The sequence below is a fragment of the Trichoplusia ni genome, chromosome 18 (assembly GCF_003590095.1).
Source record: "Trichoplusia ni isolate ovarian cell line Hi5 chromosome 18, tn1, whole genome shotgun sequence".
Taxonomy (NCBI): domain Eukaryota; kingdom Metazoa; phylum Arthropoda; class Insecta; order Lepidoptera; family Noctuidae; genus Trichoplusia; species Trichoplusia ni.
Window position 1 is genome coordinate 269,230 of NC_039495.1, and position 19,634 is coordinate 288,863.

The 19,634-nt window shown below is 35.8% G+C and overlaps 1 protein-coding gene across 7 annotated transcripts in view; it reads right to left on the minus strand.

The window, feature by feature from the left end:
* Positions 1-168: 168 nt before the first annotated feature.
* Positions 169-19,634, minus strand: part of LOC113503201 (protein Fe65 homolog) — a 64,176-nt gene continuing 44,710 nt past the window's right edge. For 3 of the 7 annotated variants that reach the window (XM_026885061.1, XM_026885068.1, XM_026885067.1), the window contains exons 4-14: positions 12,075-12,113; positions 7,401-7,624; positions 6,729-6,975; positions 6,174-6,369; positions 5,966-6,093; positions 5,875-5,880; positions 5,130-5,323; positions 4,630-4,835; positions 4,254-4,430; positions 3,762-3,939; positions 169-3,482 (exon numbers count right to left, since the gene is read on the minus strand). In XM_026885061.1, coding sequence (XP_026740862.1) covers positions 3,790-3,939; positions 4,254-4,430; positions 4,630-4,835; positions 5,130-5,323; positions 5,875-5,880; positions 5,966-6,093; positions 6,174-6,369; positions 6,729-6,975; positions 7,401-7,624; positions 12,075-12,113 — 1,567 coding nt within the window. In that variant the 3' untranslated portion in view covers positions 169-3,482; positions 3,762-3,789. Of the gene's footprint in view, positions 3,483-3,761; positions 3,940-4,253; positions 4,431-4,629; positions 4,836-5,129; positions 5,324-5,874; positions 5,881-5,965; positions 6,094-6,173; positions 6,370-6,728; positions 6,976-7,400; positions 7,625-11,230; positions 11,761-12,074; positions 12,114-19,634 lie in introns of those variants that run through there. The other 4 variants (XM_026885063.1, XM_026885069.1, XM_026885062.1 and 1 more) reach the window with 4 other exon arrangements.

The window sequence follows — 19,634 nt, forward strand, 5'->3', positions numbered from 1 at the left end:
AGTCCATTATTTTAGTTTTAAATCATTTATTATTCAACATTACTACTAGATATTGATTTGATCGAAAAGCGCCATCTATCGGACGTATATTTAATACACTTCCACTCCCAGCTATTACTAACAATATGTTAAACCAGTATTTCGATTAAGTCCAAAAATCAAACACAATTTATGAATATTTTTTTATTAATTTCACAAAAGTATTCATTAAAAGCCACAGTTTGAAGGCTTTTAAGCTGTCAAAGCGATGACTGTATATAACATTATTCTTCCCGATTGTTTATATTCAACAGTGAGCTAGAAAACAGGAATTCACAAGCTATCTAATAGACTACTTCATAAACGTTTATTTTATAGAAAATATTGACATACTTCATCCGATAAAAGGCAGTCGAAGCTTGAATTGTCACATCTATTGCGCGTTGGGGGATCAGGCGAGAGTGCTTGGTCACCGAGTGCGGCCGCCAACACTCCCGCAGAAACCCCGCCCTTAAATATTTATATATTTTTGTATAAATAATGACTTTTACTTAGTATTAAAGTGTGAATAACACTATTTTACGTATTACAGAACAGCTCAGTGTATCATTATATTTATATTAGTGTGAAGCAACACTGATTCTCTAATATTTGAAATATATTTTGAAGCTATTTTGTGATATCTAACTAGAATGCCTTAACCTAATTTGAAAGAAAACGATCTTTATATGAAAACACTTTTAGACCAATAAATGTCACTTTTCATCTCAGTAACATTATGAGATTATAGCTTATGAGATTATAGCAAAATGTTTTCATGAATTCGTCCTAATGTTGCCAACATACAAAGATCGTTCCCCTCTATATAATATTACGTTACCTATATTTGTCGAAGTGTTACAGACACAAAAACACTTTTAATTAATAATAATACATTTCGAGTAACTTTGGAACTCTTCACCTTCCATAGTTCAAGCGGGCATTAACTTTGATGCCTTTACGAACGATCTTTGTCAGTCATTTTAAACTATGGACAGGTAATGTTTAATTCGAAAATCTTTTACATGGGTCCCAATTCCCTTTTTTCTTTACAACTCCCCTGAAAATTCTAATCTACATAAAGCTGTCGACGGCATCTCGTCAGCCATTTTGTTTTATATTTATGCGTGTAAAATGGCCGAATTAAGGATTTGTTTATTCTAGTTTATATACGAGCGGATTTGAATATTACGTATAAATATATAATATTATTGAAAGCTCAATGTGTTTCAAACACCCTTTTACAATGAGGTTAGCGATTTGAATCTTTAAAATCATTTTTTGATGGTGACAATGCCCATCTCTCAAAATTTAAAGCCTAGTTTTGAAAGGTATTATAGTTGAACTAGCTGACTTTAAATTTGAGTTCTCAAAATGCAGAAATAAAAAGATAAATCACGCCCAAAAAGCTTACATTATATAAATATATAAATACTTAATGAGGTGATCATACAAAAAATATTCATCTTTAGCAATCGAAATTCTCAATATCTTAAAGCTTAAGCAAAAATAAACTCTTTATTTATACTCATAGGGTCCTATATTCGTTATATTATACCAACGAATGATTTTTTTTTTGGAAATCAACGATGTCTTACTGTCTAGGTACATACCGTGCTCAACACCAATACTTTCCATACACACTGCCATTTTACATCTATGTCGACATACGTTTGACTATCCATCGCGTGCTGCTACCGGGCCAGGCCTGACTGGTAACTGGCCCAAAACACTATCATTCCATTATCTACCTTATATCTACGTCCATTAAGTTTACATTTATTTACAGAGTACTGCCAACTGCCCAAACTAACCATTTATGAGTCTTACAATTAGTTTACACAAAAATCCATGTTACTTTTAACATCAATAATATTCTGTGATGAGATAATGTGTCACAGTTTGAATATAAATAGCGTTAAATTTACAAAAGCTTAACATACCTACTTCTATGGACTAGGAATTTATAAGGTAACTTTCAAGAGACCAAAAATTTGGTAAAACCTAACCGTAATTGTCAAAATTAAGTGCCTCACTGTCAAACTGACTTATTGCTTGACACTTGACTTTGACAGTACATCAATGACATTTATCAACCCTAAATATTTTTTTTTTGATATTAGGACTTCAGCATTGATCTATTCTAGTGTCAACCTAACATCTATTTAATTTTAATAAATGTCTAAAAATCAGGCAGTAGATCTTATTTCTTTGTAGGACAAATTAAAAGATGACTACCGCATAATTTTCAAACACTTCATTCTAATTACAAGAAGGTTAACAATAGCTAACACCAAATAAAGAAGGCTTTATACAACTCGAGTTATACCTACATTGGTATATAATTGTAATAGTTTTCAGCAGGAGATCAGGATTACCTCGAAATAACAGGTGATTTTAATTTAATTAATGTCTTAGTAATACAGTCTGATTAAGTACCTTACACACTCTTATGCTTTAATTTTAATGAAGCTAATATCGAGATGAAAAAAGCTAGCTTGTCTATTGCAGTTACAAATGCCAGTTTTACAAATACCATCTAACATACACTTAAACATTAATTAAATTAAATCATTTACTTCTCCGTAATGTTCTAACATCACATCGTGCAATGTTATTTTTCAACATTTTTATCATGTCTTTATCATATTCAGGCTACCCAAGTACCAAAGTTTTTTGTAAAGTGACAAATAACTGTATTTACAAGTTCAAATATGGCAAATCAATAGATATATATCCTTGATTAAATATTACCTTATCTTATAAATTATACCAGTTTATTGCTACATTGCACGTTTGTTTATATTTATTTCCACTAAATATGACAGCCTATTAGCGTTAAAAAAACTAATAGATATGTATAATGATGCAGTCGAGTAAGTATGAAATGTCAAATTCAAGTCATGTGTCAAACTGAATGTTCGATTTTCAAATTTTGTTATTTAACATCGACAGTGACTTGTTGTCAATAGTCAGGTTTGTAATTTGTAAGCAAAACTATGATGGCTTTAGTTTTTATTGTACTCAGTCAGCTTACAAGTTTCGTATCTTTTGAACTAGTAATACTTGGTAAAAACCGTTCTGGTCTTATTTTTCTCTTGCTACACTGGCATTTCTACTCATCCCGCGCCATTTTGCAACGACATTTTGCAACGACATTTCTCTCTTTTAGCTATTTAATCTGAGTTTCAACTTGACTGATCTGTATTTAATGTTATGAGGTTACAAACCAAGTATTCTCTCGTATTTCTGTAAAGAGCTTGTTATCCAGCAGTGGACATCTACAAGACCGTATTTTTTTGTCACTCCTACAGTATTACTAGTAAAAACGATACAGAAGCGATGAGTCGTCATATAAAGTATGTATGGCGGCAAGCAGTGGAGCTAGTGCGCCGGTGCGGGGGCCGCGGGGTCGCTCAGCTCGCTCTGAGGGCCGCACTCCTCGTCCGCCTCGGGCGGATCGTCTGCAACGCAACAACAGACAATTTGAAGCTAAGATGGCTTGAAAGAAAAGTCTCTAGGAAAAGAGGGTATTTAACTATTAAAATAAAATCCAATGTTCTAGAAGTGGCAAGTACAGAAAGAGTCAAAATCTCCTTCGGAACCATTTCTGCAGTTATATCAGCATCTCCCAAGTTCAAAAAGATCAAGATATTTCACTCCAATGAAATCGTAAATCAGGCGTTTTTAAAAAACAATAGTAACGGGTTCATAAAACATGTATTAGGTGAAGTAAAGTTTACCATCGGAGTGCGGCGAGTGCAGTCCCGTTCAGGAGCCCCTGCGGCCGGTGAGCGAGCCGACCAGCGACTTGAGCGCGGCGCCCAGCGAGCCGCGCCCCGCGTCCGCGCCCGCGCCCCCGCACGCGCCCGCCAGCGGCGCCGCGCCCCCGTGCGCGTCCAGGCACTTCTGGTAGCGCAGCTGCGGCAGGCAACACACTCAGCTTGCTACTACTACACTTATGCATGACGGATAACAGACGGATAGAGATTTTAAATTCAGCAGTGATATGCCAGAAATGCTAAAATATACCTAATATCTTGACGTCAAGAAGGTCTTTGCTGTTACTAAAATATGAAAGTTTGCTGTAGTCGAGGAGGCAAGAGATAGACAGTTGTACGAGTTTTAAGGTCATACTGCCTACCAAATGCCTTTCCAAACTCAGTCGTCGTCTTAATGTAAGAACTATCGAAACTGCTAAAGGGAAAGTAGAGTTATTTTAAAACGTAAGTAACCTTGCAAGCGGCCTCAATGGTCTTGCAGAGCGCGCCGGACGAGGGCTCGGCGTGGAAGGCGTGCGCCACGAACAGGTCCTGCGCCGTGTGCACTATGAACGCGCAGCGCCGGACGTCGCGACCGATGCCTAGGAACGACAGGTAGCGGACACGGCATTCCACGATCGGGGTCGTTTCCTGGACAGAAGATTAAACCACAATTAGCCCCTTAACAGAAGAACAATTTGAGCTACGCAGACCATAAAGTGATAAGAATGAGTTGGCTTTTAACGACAAAAATACGTCAGCTTTGTATGTCGTCGTTTTCATTTTTCTCTAAATGGAAAGCGTTCAATGCCTAATCGGCTGGCATTGAACGAGAAGGAGGACTACATACCCCTTCATCAGTGATAGTGATCATGGAAGGCGCGACAGCCACAGCCACAGGGCGCCAGGCCGAGGGCGGGCGCGCCGCGGCGAGGCGGTCCAGCGCGTCGTTGAGCACGCGCATGCCGGTCGCGCGCGGAACCTCCGCACTGCCCAGGTATAGCGCGCGGACTGTCTTGCGAGGCTCTTCCATCGGAGTCGGGAACGCTGCTCCTACTGTAGATTAAGTAAGTGATTTTCATTTTTTTCTGTACTGCGATAAAGTTTTAATCTAGAAAAAAAATTGTAGCTATTGTGGACAGTGTCGAGCAAGGCAAAAATAGAAGAGGAAAATTTTGAACGTTAATAGCAGTTTTCTACATCGGGTTCTTGATCCTGTCTGCGAAAGGCATCATCATAGGAGAAGTGAAGCCCATGAAATATCGGCAAATGATTTTGCATAACAATACACATTCAGCAGATTCAAAGTTTCTTTCGTGAGGCCTGATGAAATCCTTTGAAATTACTTACCGGAAAGCGGTCTTGGACGCCTAGTAGCCGGTAAGTCTGTGGGGCGAGGTGGTGGCTGCAACGAGCGCTCAATCATAATGCGCTTGCAGATGTCACGCAGAGCGTTAGCGATGCTACGCGCCGGCGCCTCGCAGCGAAACACATGACACATGTGCTTGCGTGTCGCGCGGTCCCGAGCCACGTATGCGAAGTCCCTGGATACAAATTCAATAAGATAAAGCCCTGAAAATATTAAAAGTACCCAGTGCTCATGATTCTATAGATATGGATGTCACGAAAATTTATCTATAACTTCGCCTCTTGTGCAAATATTGTTTCAACGTTGTTCGGGATAAATTGTAGAATTATTGATAGCATTGTTTTAAGATGCTAAATATCAAATCGTAGCCCGATTGAAGATATTTAAAAGGCTCTTCGAAAAGCGATGACATAATGTAACAGCTTGTGATATGACGCCGTCAAAGACGTTTTATATTCAAACGCGTGATTTCATGTAAAGCCAAAATAGCACGTGAATTATAAAAGCAGAAGTATTTACACAAAAAAATTATTAAAATAACGAAATTCCCGTTGCGCAAAACATTAACCTACCTAAATAAAACACATTGTCAAACATTGCCATGATTCTGAACTCATCTACTCTAAAAACTAGGATATCAAAGAACTTCAAACAAAACCAATTCACAATCACGCCTAAGTGATCTAAATATCAAAAATAAACCTCAAAATCCCGTGTATTCCATACCTTTCGCTATTCCAAGAAAGCAAAGACAGAAAACAGATTAGTTTATGCCCAAATATGGAGTTTGTGTAGAGTTGATGAGGGGGAAACTTACCGTCCGTTGTCTCTGCCGACTCCCCACACGCGAATGGTGTGGATGGGCTGTGTGTGCAAAGTGTTCAGGCTTTCGGGGTCGATCAGCTTCAGGGCACCGTCATCCAAGTCCATGAACAAGTCCTTGCCCTGTGAAAGAGAATGGAAAATGTATATTTTGGACCGTCTGATATATGATTGAATCAAAGGTATATTAAAAGGAAACTCACATCACCCCAACGTCCAACTTGATCAAGCAGATCGTTGCGACCCAGACTGAGGTCGACGATACATTTGTTGACGGCCCGGCTGGACCTCTCTGGGGTCAGGTCCGACTCGGATATCTCGACCCAGCCGAGGGAGCGGACGAAGAACCGTACCGCACGACCGTTGTCTGGTTCTGGGCGAGCTGGGTAGCTGCGGCGTCTGGAAAAAAGACATTTTTATATTGCAATTACTTAGGAATAAGTAACCAAAATTTATCCATGAGATAAGATCTAAGATCTCCAAATAGAGATTGAAAATGAGATTGTAAATATTGGACAATTAACAAGGTTATTAGAAAACCAAACCGACCGAATAACCGACCGAATATCAATAACATTGCAATATTCTATTTGTTCAAGTTGCTGTAATTCAGCATTGTTAACAATTGTAGAATACTCGATGTAGCAACGGACACGATAAATCCTTCTAGCGATGTCACAGATATTTATAGGCAATGTTTACTTTCTATCCAGTTTGTCGTTATTCAGTTTGCATTCTATGTATAAAATTATACTTACTTGTAAGACATCTCCTCTTTGCGTTTCCTCTCCGCATCCTGGTCCACGTGGTCCAAAGCCCCGCTAGTGGTACTCCTGGTGACGGAGCCAGTCATCATGTTGCCTTCATACTTGCTGACCTCGGACAGGTTGGAGCAGTCTCGCACCATGGATATACGAGACTCCTTGGCTTCTACGGGCGGCATTTTGGGGATCTCTCTTTGGATTGTTCCACTTTTTATGTGCCAGTAGTATGGACCATCATTGTCTGAGGAAACAAATGTTGATTTTGAGTTTTACTTAGAACTGTATATGAGTTCTTTAAAATGTGACAAAGACATGCTAGCTCTACGCTCTAACTTAACTGAAAGTATTTAAAAAAATATACCCTAAGGGCTTCATTAGATGCTTGATTGAAAGTTACACTTACATAACAGTATTCATCTATTTCATGTAAACCATTAACATTTTTTTACCATTCAGATAGAACGAGCACAAAATTTTAAGTCAGAAAAGTGTAAGTCACACAAGAAGCAATAATCAAACGATTAATGCAAGTTAGGCAATGTTAGTCTAGCAATACATTACTTGATAATTGAGCACTTGGTGATACTATAATAATTCTGAACAAAAAAATCTTAACGATCGAAACTTATAATATAGCACGAGGAAGCAAAACGCAAGTCTACATACATCTCCTACCTTCGTGCTTCTCCCATCCGGGGGGCAGCTGGGGCTCCTTCTTGGGCCTCAACTTGACGGGTATCGCGTACAGGTCGTCGTTAGGACCCTCAGCACAGTGTGGCACTGATGCGGAGTGGCTCTTCTCTGAGTCCTCGCGATCAGCTCGCTCCTTCTCCGGTGGAGGGGATTCTTCACCCCCATTTTGAGGCGGTGTAATTAAACCGCTCTTGTCACTATGGATATAAATAAAAGCGTTAATATCTTGATGGAAATGGTCCAGTTGAAATACAATGTATAGTTGGGAGGCCTCATCCCATATAGTAAATTTATTTTACATGCCAGTTAATTGAGAACTGTCCTTTTGATTCATCACTTCACTCTGCGCTATCGAATGATGCATTGTAGGTTAAATTCAGTGTTCAAATTAACAACGTTAAGAGTGTTTCATTATGGAACCCCAACTCGTAAATGGTTCTCAGTTGTGTTTTACTTTTCTCTTAGAAATTCATTGCGATCAATACGTACCTATATTATGTTGATAAGTGGTCTATTCAAGAGAATCATTCGGAATTTCATTTACTCTTCTGGATGATTATGGGTAACCTATTTGCCTGGCGTAGCGGTGGTATCTACTCTTCTCTACAGTGGTTGTAAGTCAACGAATAGCGCATGTGGAAACCTAAAGAAATTGTTTGCTGAATTCTTATTTCAGATCAAACTGTTAGATTGTGAGTAATCAGAGCCTAGTTCTTGTATTAATAGTCTTTTTAAATACCCATTCTTGAAGGGAATAGACTCATATGTCGCTTAAACGAGTACCAACTGGAACGATCAAGGGTGTATAATTACTGCTACAAAGCTGGTTAGGACTGTATTGTGTAATTAATAACGGAGGTATGCATTACCTACATACTGTTCAATATATCTATCTACGTTAGAGAAAACTCGCTTTAAAATATTTCATAGAAAAAATGTTTGTTCTATTTTACATAATAATTCGGCAATCGATAGCTTCTTTGATCATAATTATTAGTATTGTTTTTTTAATATTGTCTATAGTAATTGTGTTTATCATTATTTATCTACGTATCTGTGTGTTGCACTTTTGCATGCCTTGTGACTTAAAACGGACTACTATTTTTTAAACCATTTCATGTCTTGTCCCCCATACACATATTTGTGAACAGTTTATTTATCTTCGGTTATTAGAACGCAGGTAGGTATTACGCGAGACTAGTCAAAGGTTAAATCAAAATCAAAAGTTTTTTTATTTCAAGTAGGCCGTTTTCCAGGCACTTTCAAAACGTTAAGGTGATGACTCTAGTTGCGTTAGTAGGTTCCTATTGTCAAATTATGGTGTTAAAGCCTAAATACTAAAAGTAGATACTTAATTTTACAAAACCTATATAAAAGGTAAATAATGCAAACTTTAATAATAAGCCAAGTCTCCATAATGTTTCATTGTTCACCCAGTGTCAAACTTTTTACTTAAATACAAAAAGTACCCATGAGATATGTTACAGATAACATTCGTGATACCCGGGTCCGGTTTAATAAGGCACATTGTTTCTGAATTAATAAAAACACAACAAAGGAGTTTACGTGACTTGCGAGGTGTGCGTCAGACTTCATGTGAATCACGCTGTAAGGTGTGAGCCATTGGATGAGCGAAAAGCGAGGAAGAGGGTTTATGTAGATCCTTAATGTATAGATCGCATAAACTAGGCAATATTCCGGTATCCTAGACATTTTGCTTTGCCTAGCAAAGGCCTGCGCCTGAGTATTGTTAATGAACAAGGTAGTCTGACAACCTCATGGAGAGTTATAAGCTAATAAATCTTGGAGAGTTATAAGCTAATAAATCTTGGAGAGTTATAAGCTAATAAATCTTGGAGAGTTATAAGTTAATAGCCTAAAACTACATAACATAAAAAATTGGAGATTCAATTTTCTTTAAAAACTATTGAAATGTTTAAAGGATTGTATACGCTGCCTCTTATAACTAAGTCCTCATCTTAAACACAAGGCCGTCCAGCGCAGTCGCAAGCACGAACAATTGCCTGACCATATTTACCCACCGAACAACAACTCTGTCTTGAATTAGTTCTGTTTCACTGGTATTTACAGATTAACACATTGTAGACTCCACAAAGATCCATGTTTGTGTGTTTTGCGTTAATACGATAGGAGTTTTATTGGGAATCAGTGTCCGTGAAATAATGCAAAGTATTCTAGACTTATATGGAAGGATTAATTTGATTGTTAAAATTGCTTTATTTCCCTTCTTTTGATGAAATCAGAAAAATAATTGTTTCTAACCCAAAGACATCAATTCATAGAGGGTCTCATCTACTCTCTCTCATTCCTAACAACAGTCTGACAATAATCTGCAACTATTTTGTATTTACAATCCGCTCATGTATTCAATACAAAAACACATACCCAACATAAATGTATCTTCTTTTTCTAGCTAACATTTTAAGGATAAAACGTTGACAACACTAAGTTCTTTATATAAAATTGCACTTTAAAAACTTTTACACGAAACCAACACTGCGCAAAAGAACAAAGCCAAAACTATACTAGTGCGTTTTTAAAGGTGATCGTTAAAAACGCGATTAAACCTATTGACGTGATATAGACGTAACTGCGATTATGAACAATTAATATTAATCAGCTCGGAATACTTGCAATACTTACGAAATTAGATGTTGCAACAATTTAATAAAAACTAGACGTCTAGAGTCTATAATTGGAATCGGTTAGTTTTTTCGGAAAATGTGTTTTGTTTATGCCTATAGTAGGTGTTCGTGCATCCAACTGTGTCAAAATGCAAGTTTTTCTTCATTAGAATACATTTGGAACAATTTTTTAATACGTGTAATATAGTATTTTACTTAATTAGACCATCTTGTGTTTGCCAACATCTACAAGGTTTTATTAGAAACCAAGTTTCTACGGAACCTAATTCTGAAGTTCCCTTGTCTGTTCGTCTGAACTATCGCCTGTCACTAGACTGTGTCTTATAAACCTTGATGTTTTACCTGAAATGCGTGTTTTTTAAATAGAACATCGATTGCTACGGTCATGAAATTGATGGGTTAGGATTTTCGTTTGAAATTTTTTTCGGCTCGCTCTTGACCATTTTTATAAATTACTTCGCAATATGTATGCAATATAAGTCCTAGTAGATAACGGATAAAAAAATTTAAAACGGTAATTCATATTTTAAGAAACAATCATCTCAAAATATAACAAATTATGTAGATACACTTTGATATAATTATGCTTTACTTTTGCGAATAATAAAACTTATCTTCAAACAACAACGTACTGACATTGGTTTTCAAACAATAATTATTCTAAATTACACAATTAAAATACGAATTCAAAGACAAAACATTTTTACAAGCCGTTAAACATGTTCTAAACAGTTGACTGCTTTTGTCTAACCAAAAAGTTTCTTAATAACCCTATTAGCATTGACTAGGTCATTAGGAAGAACAATTATCTGGATTTAAGTGCCTCTTAAATCCCAGTCAAGGTAACTGTTCGAGGTAAATTAAGATCAGTGATCACTCTACAAAGAATGTGCTTTATCACTTGACCTGGCCTTAGCCTACCTGACTGCTGCACTCCCAAAAAAGTTGAGAAAATATTTTTAACAAACGTTAGTGGTAATGTTGGTCGATTTTTTACATTCACAACTTTTTGACACCTAACACAATGAATACCAGCTTGTTACTATCCCTCTGTTGTCAAAACAATCATTTAAAAAAGTCACTTAATTCACTACAACCACAATTCAGGCATAACAAAAATTTTACAAATCTCCTGACCTCGCGTTCTTCCAAAACTGGTCCAATTTACTCAAAATTTGCTCACTCAAATCGTCCATCATCTTGTATATTTATATCATTAACACTTGCCACTATGGATGCAACCGGCTGCGCTAATAACCGCGTAATAACTGCAACGATATGTGTTACACAATACCTGAAGTAAACATCTTTAATTATTTATTTTGATGAACAATACACAATAGCGGTACGCACTCGTCGTTATTAAAACACTCACGTACGATATTAAAACAATCGATCATTTGCTTAATTTCAAACGTTCCAGCAATTCTTTCACTTTGTTTGTTCACGTGAGCTGTGTTACATCGAGGAATCGATTTATAAAGTTTTATAGGCATATTCAGCATGTCTAAGAAAAAGCTACTATGACTAAAGGTTGTCCATCTTTAAAAAAAAATGTATTCGCCTACGTACACCACAAATTAGGTCGATGTAAACCCCTATGAAATTAAACTTTTAAATAATAAGACGAAAGTCAGCAGACTATGAAATAAAATGACTTTATGCGTAGGCTTTCCTGCCCCCGCGTAGCCAAGACCCTTTCCAGCAGTCACCAGCATTATTAAAAAACGCTCAAATGTATAAGACAAAACATTTATATTCTTTAAGTTATACATGTGAGTTAGATCTGTTATTGTCAGACATTCGAACGTTTTTCATCATCGCTGAATGGTTAATAAGCTGACACCGCAATGCTTGTCCCTTCTCAATAGGAAGAGGCCTATGTCTAACAATGGCATATTCAACGTAATGACCTAGGTAAGTATCCTTTTTGTCTTGAAGTATGAGTACAAGAACAGGATAATAAATTGAATATAATCACCTGGTTTTTGTTACTGGTGACGCAGCTTCATCCTCGACTCTGAAATGAAAAACACAGAAAAATTAATAAATAAACTTCATTAAAATCTAATTAGTGTTTTTCGTTTGTAAAGCGCCTAAGCTTTTAATATTTCTTCGCGTTTATTAAAATTTTGGCCCAGATTTTTTGAGGAAACCTTAGTTTGAGTAATGAACATTCATAATTACCTAGAGACAGAAAATTCGCGCTTTTTGTGGGAAAAATGGTTGGGAAGGTAATTGAATTTGATCCGTTTACTATGAATACAAGTGAGTACAAAATGATACTAATCAATAACAAAAAACCATGGTTATACGAGGTCTGTGACACTAATCTTACCAGGATCGAAAGTTTTGGACAATTATTGGGGTAAAATAAAAATACCGTCGCATTATTGGTAATATCCAAAAAATGGCGTCTACCAATGAAAAACTTCTAACAACACCTATATAAATTAAAATTCAAGCGATCTTTTCTCCTCATATTCCGAACTTTCAAAGTTAGGGGGTTTTGAAAGTCGGCTGTTAGCACTCAATCCGCGAACTCTCGCCCAAATTAGGTGCATATAAAATAAGCCATTGGAAACGTTAACGGCGGTAACTTGGACTTTTTACTGGTTTTACGAACTTCTGTGGGTAATGCTGAAGTGCTGGACGATTCTAGTACCTTGCGCTATTTTTTTTCTAACCAAACAGTGAGATGTAAGTTGTCGATGACGTTGTACGAGTATAATTTCGTTACTTTATGAAATGAATAAGTTTTATCAAACAGGGCAAGGGATTTTTATTACCGTTCATAAAATATAACCGGTCATGTGCTAAAAGTTGCTTAAACTCAATCTTTTTTATTATTTGTTCTAATATACAGAAATAAATCTTCAGTGAAAATCTTCTCTAGCCATCATGGTTATTGAGATAACCTGGTGATGAGCATCTCCTTGGTTTTGGGAAAAATAATTAAAGTAGTTGTGCTCTACCTTTCCATTTACATCCAAAGCTTTAAAGCATCTTCAGGTTCTAAGGTCTATTCTATTCTAAGAATCAGAATCAGAATCAGAATGCTTTATTTGTAAACATAGGTCAAATTACAGCAGTGGGAGATGTTACAAGTAGGTTTTAGTTTCTCTATGTTTTACCCAAAGGTGTACAAATATATTTAATTAACATAATCTTTTCAATCTACATAGTATAATATTATAAAGTATCATCCCCAAAACTTTCACATTTGTAATAGGTACTAGCGCATGCATATCAATACAAATTAATCACTACATAGTATAAAACAAAGTCGCTTTTTCTGTCATCATGTTGTATGTCCCTATGAACGCTTAAATCTTTAAAACTACGCAACGGATTTTGATGCGGTTTTCAACAATAGATAGAGCAATTCTTGAGGAAGGTTTTAAAGTATGATAAGATTAGGTTTTGTGTAAACTGACAATATTACAACGATATTAGTTAAACATGTCGGAAAAAATTAAGCCATTCGAGAGCTTTCCTCGAGAACGCTGCCAAAACCTTTTGAGTTACAACAAAACTATGTATGGCGGGTTTGTACCTCTTTAATAAATCTACAAAAAAGTCCGCGGTGGTATATGTCTATCTTCCAAGGATAACCCACAATAACCATTTTTATGTGTTTTCTTAATACAGTAAAATTAAGGGTTATTTACGAACCTATTTTTAACAATACAGTATTAATCCTTATCCAAATAAATAAGTTAGATATATTATACATGTAATATAGAACAAAATTGCCTTTTACACTACACCAAAAAAGTGAATAGGTAATGAGTTATCGTAATATTAAAATCTCCGCGCGAGAAAATAAAAATCGATGAAACGTAGCGAATATATCGTTGCCGCGTTGGCATCTATATACTAATATACTTATACTAATATATAAAGCTGAAGAGTTTGTTTGTTTGTTTGTTTGTTTGAACGCGCTAATCTCAGGAACTACTGGTTCAAATTGAAAAAATATTTTTGTGTTGAATAGACCATTCATCGAGAGAGGTTTTAGGCTATATATCATCACGCTGCGACCAATAGGAGCGAAGAAAAAGTCATAACTTATATCTTCTAACCACGCAGACGAAGTCGCGGGCAACAGCTAGTTATATATAAAAAAAAGAAAAATGATAAATGTCATGTAGTATCAGTAACATGTCAAAAAAAACAATTTATTTTTTAGCATACCTAATTCAGAATCGTCAAAACAGTTTAGATAATGTATAATTGTCAGAGGAAGTAATTATAGAATTGTCGTCTAAATAGTCCTTAAGTGAATAGTAGCATTTTGTTATCAACAATTTGAATAGCACTTTTTTGAAATCGTCCAGGTTTAGCGTTTTTATTTGTTCAGGTAGTTTATTAAATATTTTGATGGCCACAACGAATGTACTTTTATTCATTAGTGCTGTTTTTCCGTAGGTCACTTCGAGTTCTGATTTATTTTTATCCCGCAGTTTTCTGTAGTAGCTTTTAGTTGCGATTTTGTAAAGCGTCATATTAGATTTAACAAATACATTTGTTTCGTATATATACAACGATGGTAAGGTTAGAATTTTTAGACTGAGGAAGAACGGTTGGCAACTGTCTGTGCTATTTCGTCCACACATAGCCCTGATCTTTTTTGGGCTCTAAAGACGAGTTCTCTATCTACAGAATTACCCCAATATATTATGCCATATCTGAGTGTTGATGCAACATAGCCATGATAGGCTGTTAGTACAGATTCTAGGTTTACAACTTTTGATAATTTATAGAGAACATAGGTAAATTTATTGAGTTTTTTACATATTTCACCTGTCTGACATTTCCAATTCAAATTGCTGTCTATATTAATACTTAATGTCTAATTAATCTAAATATTTAATGTCTAACTCTTTATGTGGGGTCCTTTGATAAAAATACATAATTTTAGTCTTTTCCAAGTTTATGATTAAATTATTGTTGTTAAGCCACGATATAATTGTATTTAATATCATATTTATTTCATTTTCATTTAAGGTCAATCTAACCATCTCAGTTTTCATAATCCGACGAAATTCAAACCACACATGTTATATAAAGTTTAAGTTTCATCTGCAAACAGCTTGGAAGAAAGGACAATGCATTAGGGACGTAAAAACTCAAGACTTCATGAGCGCTCTCGGGGATTGCAGACAACACAGTTATGTGCCGTTTGCATAGGAAGGAAGTTGTATGTACGTACGGTAAGCAAAAACATCGAACGTGGAATACAATCTTTTGACTGGTTCTGCGGTGGTAAAAAGAACAATTTTCTTTTTTAACGAAATTAAACTTTAAAATCTGTCAGATAGAAGAGGCATTTGCCCAGCAGTAAGATAATATACAATACTTATTATCAGATCAATATGATATTCCACTGTCATATATTAACTCTTGTCCTTTCAAATCGTACCACGAAATATCAAAACAAATGAAATTGACATTTTAAATCTCCTCGAACATTGCTCCCATTTTCCATTACGTGCACTCAATATATCGCCATTGGTTTTGCTGTCTGTACACGAATGTTATTGCGAGCGTTTTACGAGTCTATACATATGCATGCTGCGACAGCAGGCAGACGATTGAGACATCGCCACTGCGTATAACATTAAAATGGTCTTTTGGTACAAACAATGGTCTATTTAGCTAAAGTATTTTAGGTTTATGACGATCGTTACGAGTAAGCAGAAGATAGAAAGTCCAGACCAGTCTAACTAAGGGTTATCGTGTTGCCAAGTTAAATGGGTTCAGGATATGGTTCGTAAATTTGCGTGATTTTAAAAATGTGACTTAGGTACTAATTCTATAAAGTTCAATAATGATTGACATACTTATTGCGTCTTCCTAAAATTATTCCTTAGCTATGAGAATTTTCTCCTATTCCCTGGGATTGCTAAGTTGTTTGTATAGGTTAAGAGATATTTTTAACAACGTGAGATAGGACGTCTTTTACAAAAGATTGTTAATGTGAACTGCTAAGCTGTCTGAATTTCCGTTTGGAGCAAACTGAATTACAAAAGCTTCTCAATAGAAAATATAAGAGGAAAAATATTATAGAGTAACTATCTGATGCCCCACGCTGCACTACGTGATGTTTCCCGTTCAATTTCAAGCTGAAATATCGAAGCTGGGAGCGCAAGTCGTCGACTTTAAAAGACAAAAGGCTTTTACCGATATCGGGAGTCAGCAAAGCGACTTCAATTCTGACAAGTGGGTTTTTTTTCAGCAGGAAATAAAGGATGTTATGATGGCTTTTGAGATCGTTTTAAACGAGATTTTGTGACCGATTTTGGGATAAGATTAGGGCTATCCTTAGCATATCATTCAAATATTGCATATTATCACATTTTTAATCTAAAGAATCAGATAACATCTAGTTAGATTAGATATTCATAGTTGGATGTTAAAAAGAAGGAGGTCTTAAGACAAAAGTACATTTATTACCTAGCATGTGGTCTGTTTGCAGTCACATAACTCGCTCCCCAAAGACATGGATACTGTCATCTTCCGACCGTGACATCAATAGTAATTTTGAGGCTCGCATACATTTTCCCCACTTGAATTGGAAAGTACCCCCTAGTCCCTGGATGATAACCTTATATCCTATGTTCTAATCTAAAATCCATTGTTACCTCTCTTACGTAAGACCCCACATAGAATATTATTTCCTGACGGAATAATCCTCTAATTAGATTTACAACTATCTCACAAACTTCAAGCGATATTCCTCTTTGAACCATGTCAATAAGGTTAAGATTTGCTTGGCCGCACGAATGCAATTTCTGACGCTAGGTGGCGACACGTATACGAATGCATTCAGATATTGGAGCGGAGACGTGATCGCAATAAAATAGCTTTCCATAGTTTTGCGGAGGACTTGCTTTTGTTTTTTGTCACTTTTTAAATTGAAACTCTAGAAAATGTTTGGCTTGGAAAATGGGTATTTCAAAATGTAACGAAGTAGGTATTTTAAGTCATAATTGGAAAGAAGAGTAGACGACTTTATTAGACATATATTTCTTTCTTTTAACAATCATTTGTGGTCGAAAAGAAAATGCAATTTTCTCGCACATTTTAAGAAAATACATTTCACTTTCTTTTTCTATCCCATTTAACGAACTAACCAAAGCTTGTCAAAACTAGTTTGCGAAAATAGCATTTCAGTACAAGCGTTCCAATATTATTATTTCATTAAACCATCGTATCTAGCTTTAGTTTTCCACATTAATACGAACAAAAACAGTATAACTGGAAGTTTTTAATGGGATTTTACGCGAGTCGCGGGTCCGACGCGCGACGATACGCCATAAAATTCCCCTGTAATGATGTTTGCGAACTGGCGAAGTTTTCGAGCTAAACTGTAGGATTTGTGTACACTGTAGCTTTTGTTTTTCAACGCAAAAACATCATATTAATTTTATTTTATAAAAAGGACCTGGATTTTTGACCTATTTCAGTAAAATGTATATTTCATAGCTAACCAAGCAGGAACAACAAAACAGACTTATTTTACTGTAAAAAATATTCTTGGACGCTATTTTGTAAAAAAAAAAATGGACTGCCGTGTGACTTAGACCTACGAAATAAATACAAAAGAAAAAACATAAAAAAATGGATCAATCTATTTTAGAGGAATTTGGCAAGGAACAATGTGACATGATTTCTTACATACGAGACGGACGGAAAACACATCAACAGCCTTATTTTATAACCAAACTATAAACAGTTCATAATGTAATTCCAATCGCTATGTGCCTATAACTCGCCCCACACTACCATTTTACTATCAGTGATGACGGATGTTGTTCTCTTCGCTACGCTAGCTGTGTGTGGCCATTAAACTAAAGGTTTCTATCAAATGAATATAACCTAAGAGTTTATAACAGAGAGATGGAAGAAGAATAAGAAGCCTTTCAATTAAAATAAAATGATTTATTCTGAAAGTAGAATATACCATTAATGTCATAACTTTTGCATGTTTTTTTTGAGCTTGCTCCGGAGACGTCTTTGCCATGTAGTAGGAAATAAAAGGACGCGAAAAAGCGTTCATGTCTTTGACAAATGAAACATGGGCATTTCCTCACTATTTGAGGATAAAGCCTCATTAGCATTTCAAACTACATTTAACGAAAAATGTTTTGTCTAATGTAGCATCTACTAATACCTATTATTTTTCTGCCTCTAAAGTTATGCAAGTAAACCATAAAACCATAATCCGCTACTTCTATGTCTATTTACTTCATATTTGATCGACATTAATGACTATTGCTATTAACGACTAACTTATAACCCTAGTCCAGATGCTATCTAAGTATTTACGCCATACAAATTATAAATAAGTGGTGTTCTACCTCATAATTCTTAGCAAAGTGAGTCGAGCGCTTAGCGGCCAACGCTTAGCCAACTGCACCATATTGCAGTATTATTATCTAGATTCACAATGGATATAGTTCTGTTTGCCATACCGGTAGGAACGTAGAGGCTTGTGGCTGTTTCGTCATAAACTTTTAACCCTCGACGCAAAAAAAGCTGTTTTAAAAGTTTGCCGTGCTGTCTGTGGCATCATAGCTACAGAACGGATTGAGCGATTTCAATTTAGTTTGTTTTGTAAGGGTGCGAGTGCTCTTGGACACGTTTGCTAAAAATCGGTTTTATAAACCGTTCAAAGTTGTGGGGTTTAAAGTTTTTAGTGGGGATTTTTCTAATCTTAAATATATTTTTTTAATGATAAATGAGGTATGTCTGTATCCGTTAAGTCTGGAACCCAAAACAGCTTGGGAAGAAAAAATAAAGATAGAAGTTTATATCCTCATGTGTTTATAGACGTAGATACTTAAACAATCCATAGAAGCTTTCTTCTGTATATTTTGATTTCTCCTAAACCTGAACGATAACTTACAAAGCGCAACAGCACCATACAAACAGCTGACAACAATTTAGCGTAAAATAATTGTTATTTTGATATGAACTACGGTGTTGACTTAAGGTTATAAGTACCCTATATAAATCGCTTCAGCTTATCTCTTGTTCCACACTGCAGTTTTATTATCTATGTGCAGAGTTTCAGAGCGGACGTTATTCTGTTCGCTAGTCGCGTGTGCGAGTATTGTTGGGCTATTAAACCAGCGTCTTTATTATCGTTGCTATTTTGTTTATTTTTCCGAATACAAGTAGGTGATGTTACACGTTGGAAAAAACTTAAAATTTATTTATTTATTTACAACGGTGAAAATGCGTACCGAGTAGATGACGTGGGGTTTGATTTTATGATATTTCAAATCGAATGTCTTGAATGAAAACGTATCTTGAAATTACTTTACTAGTAGATAAACTCATTAATTAATAAGTTAGTTTTAATGTAGGAAATTATTGTTGGTTACTTCACAGGAGAAGAAAAGGTCTGAACCATTTAATTATAATTGTTAACAGAAACACAGATCAAACAGTAACCCCTTACTATTCTAACATAGAATATTCTTTAATGCACACCTCATAACTGCATACAGATTTTGCCGAAGATACTTAG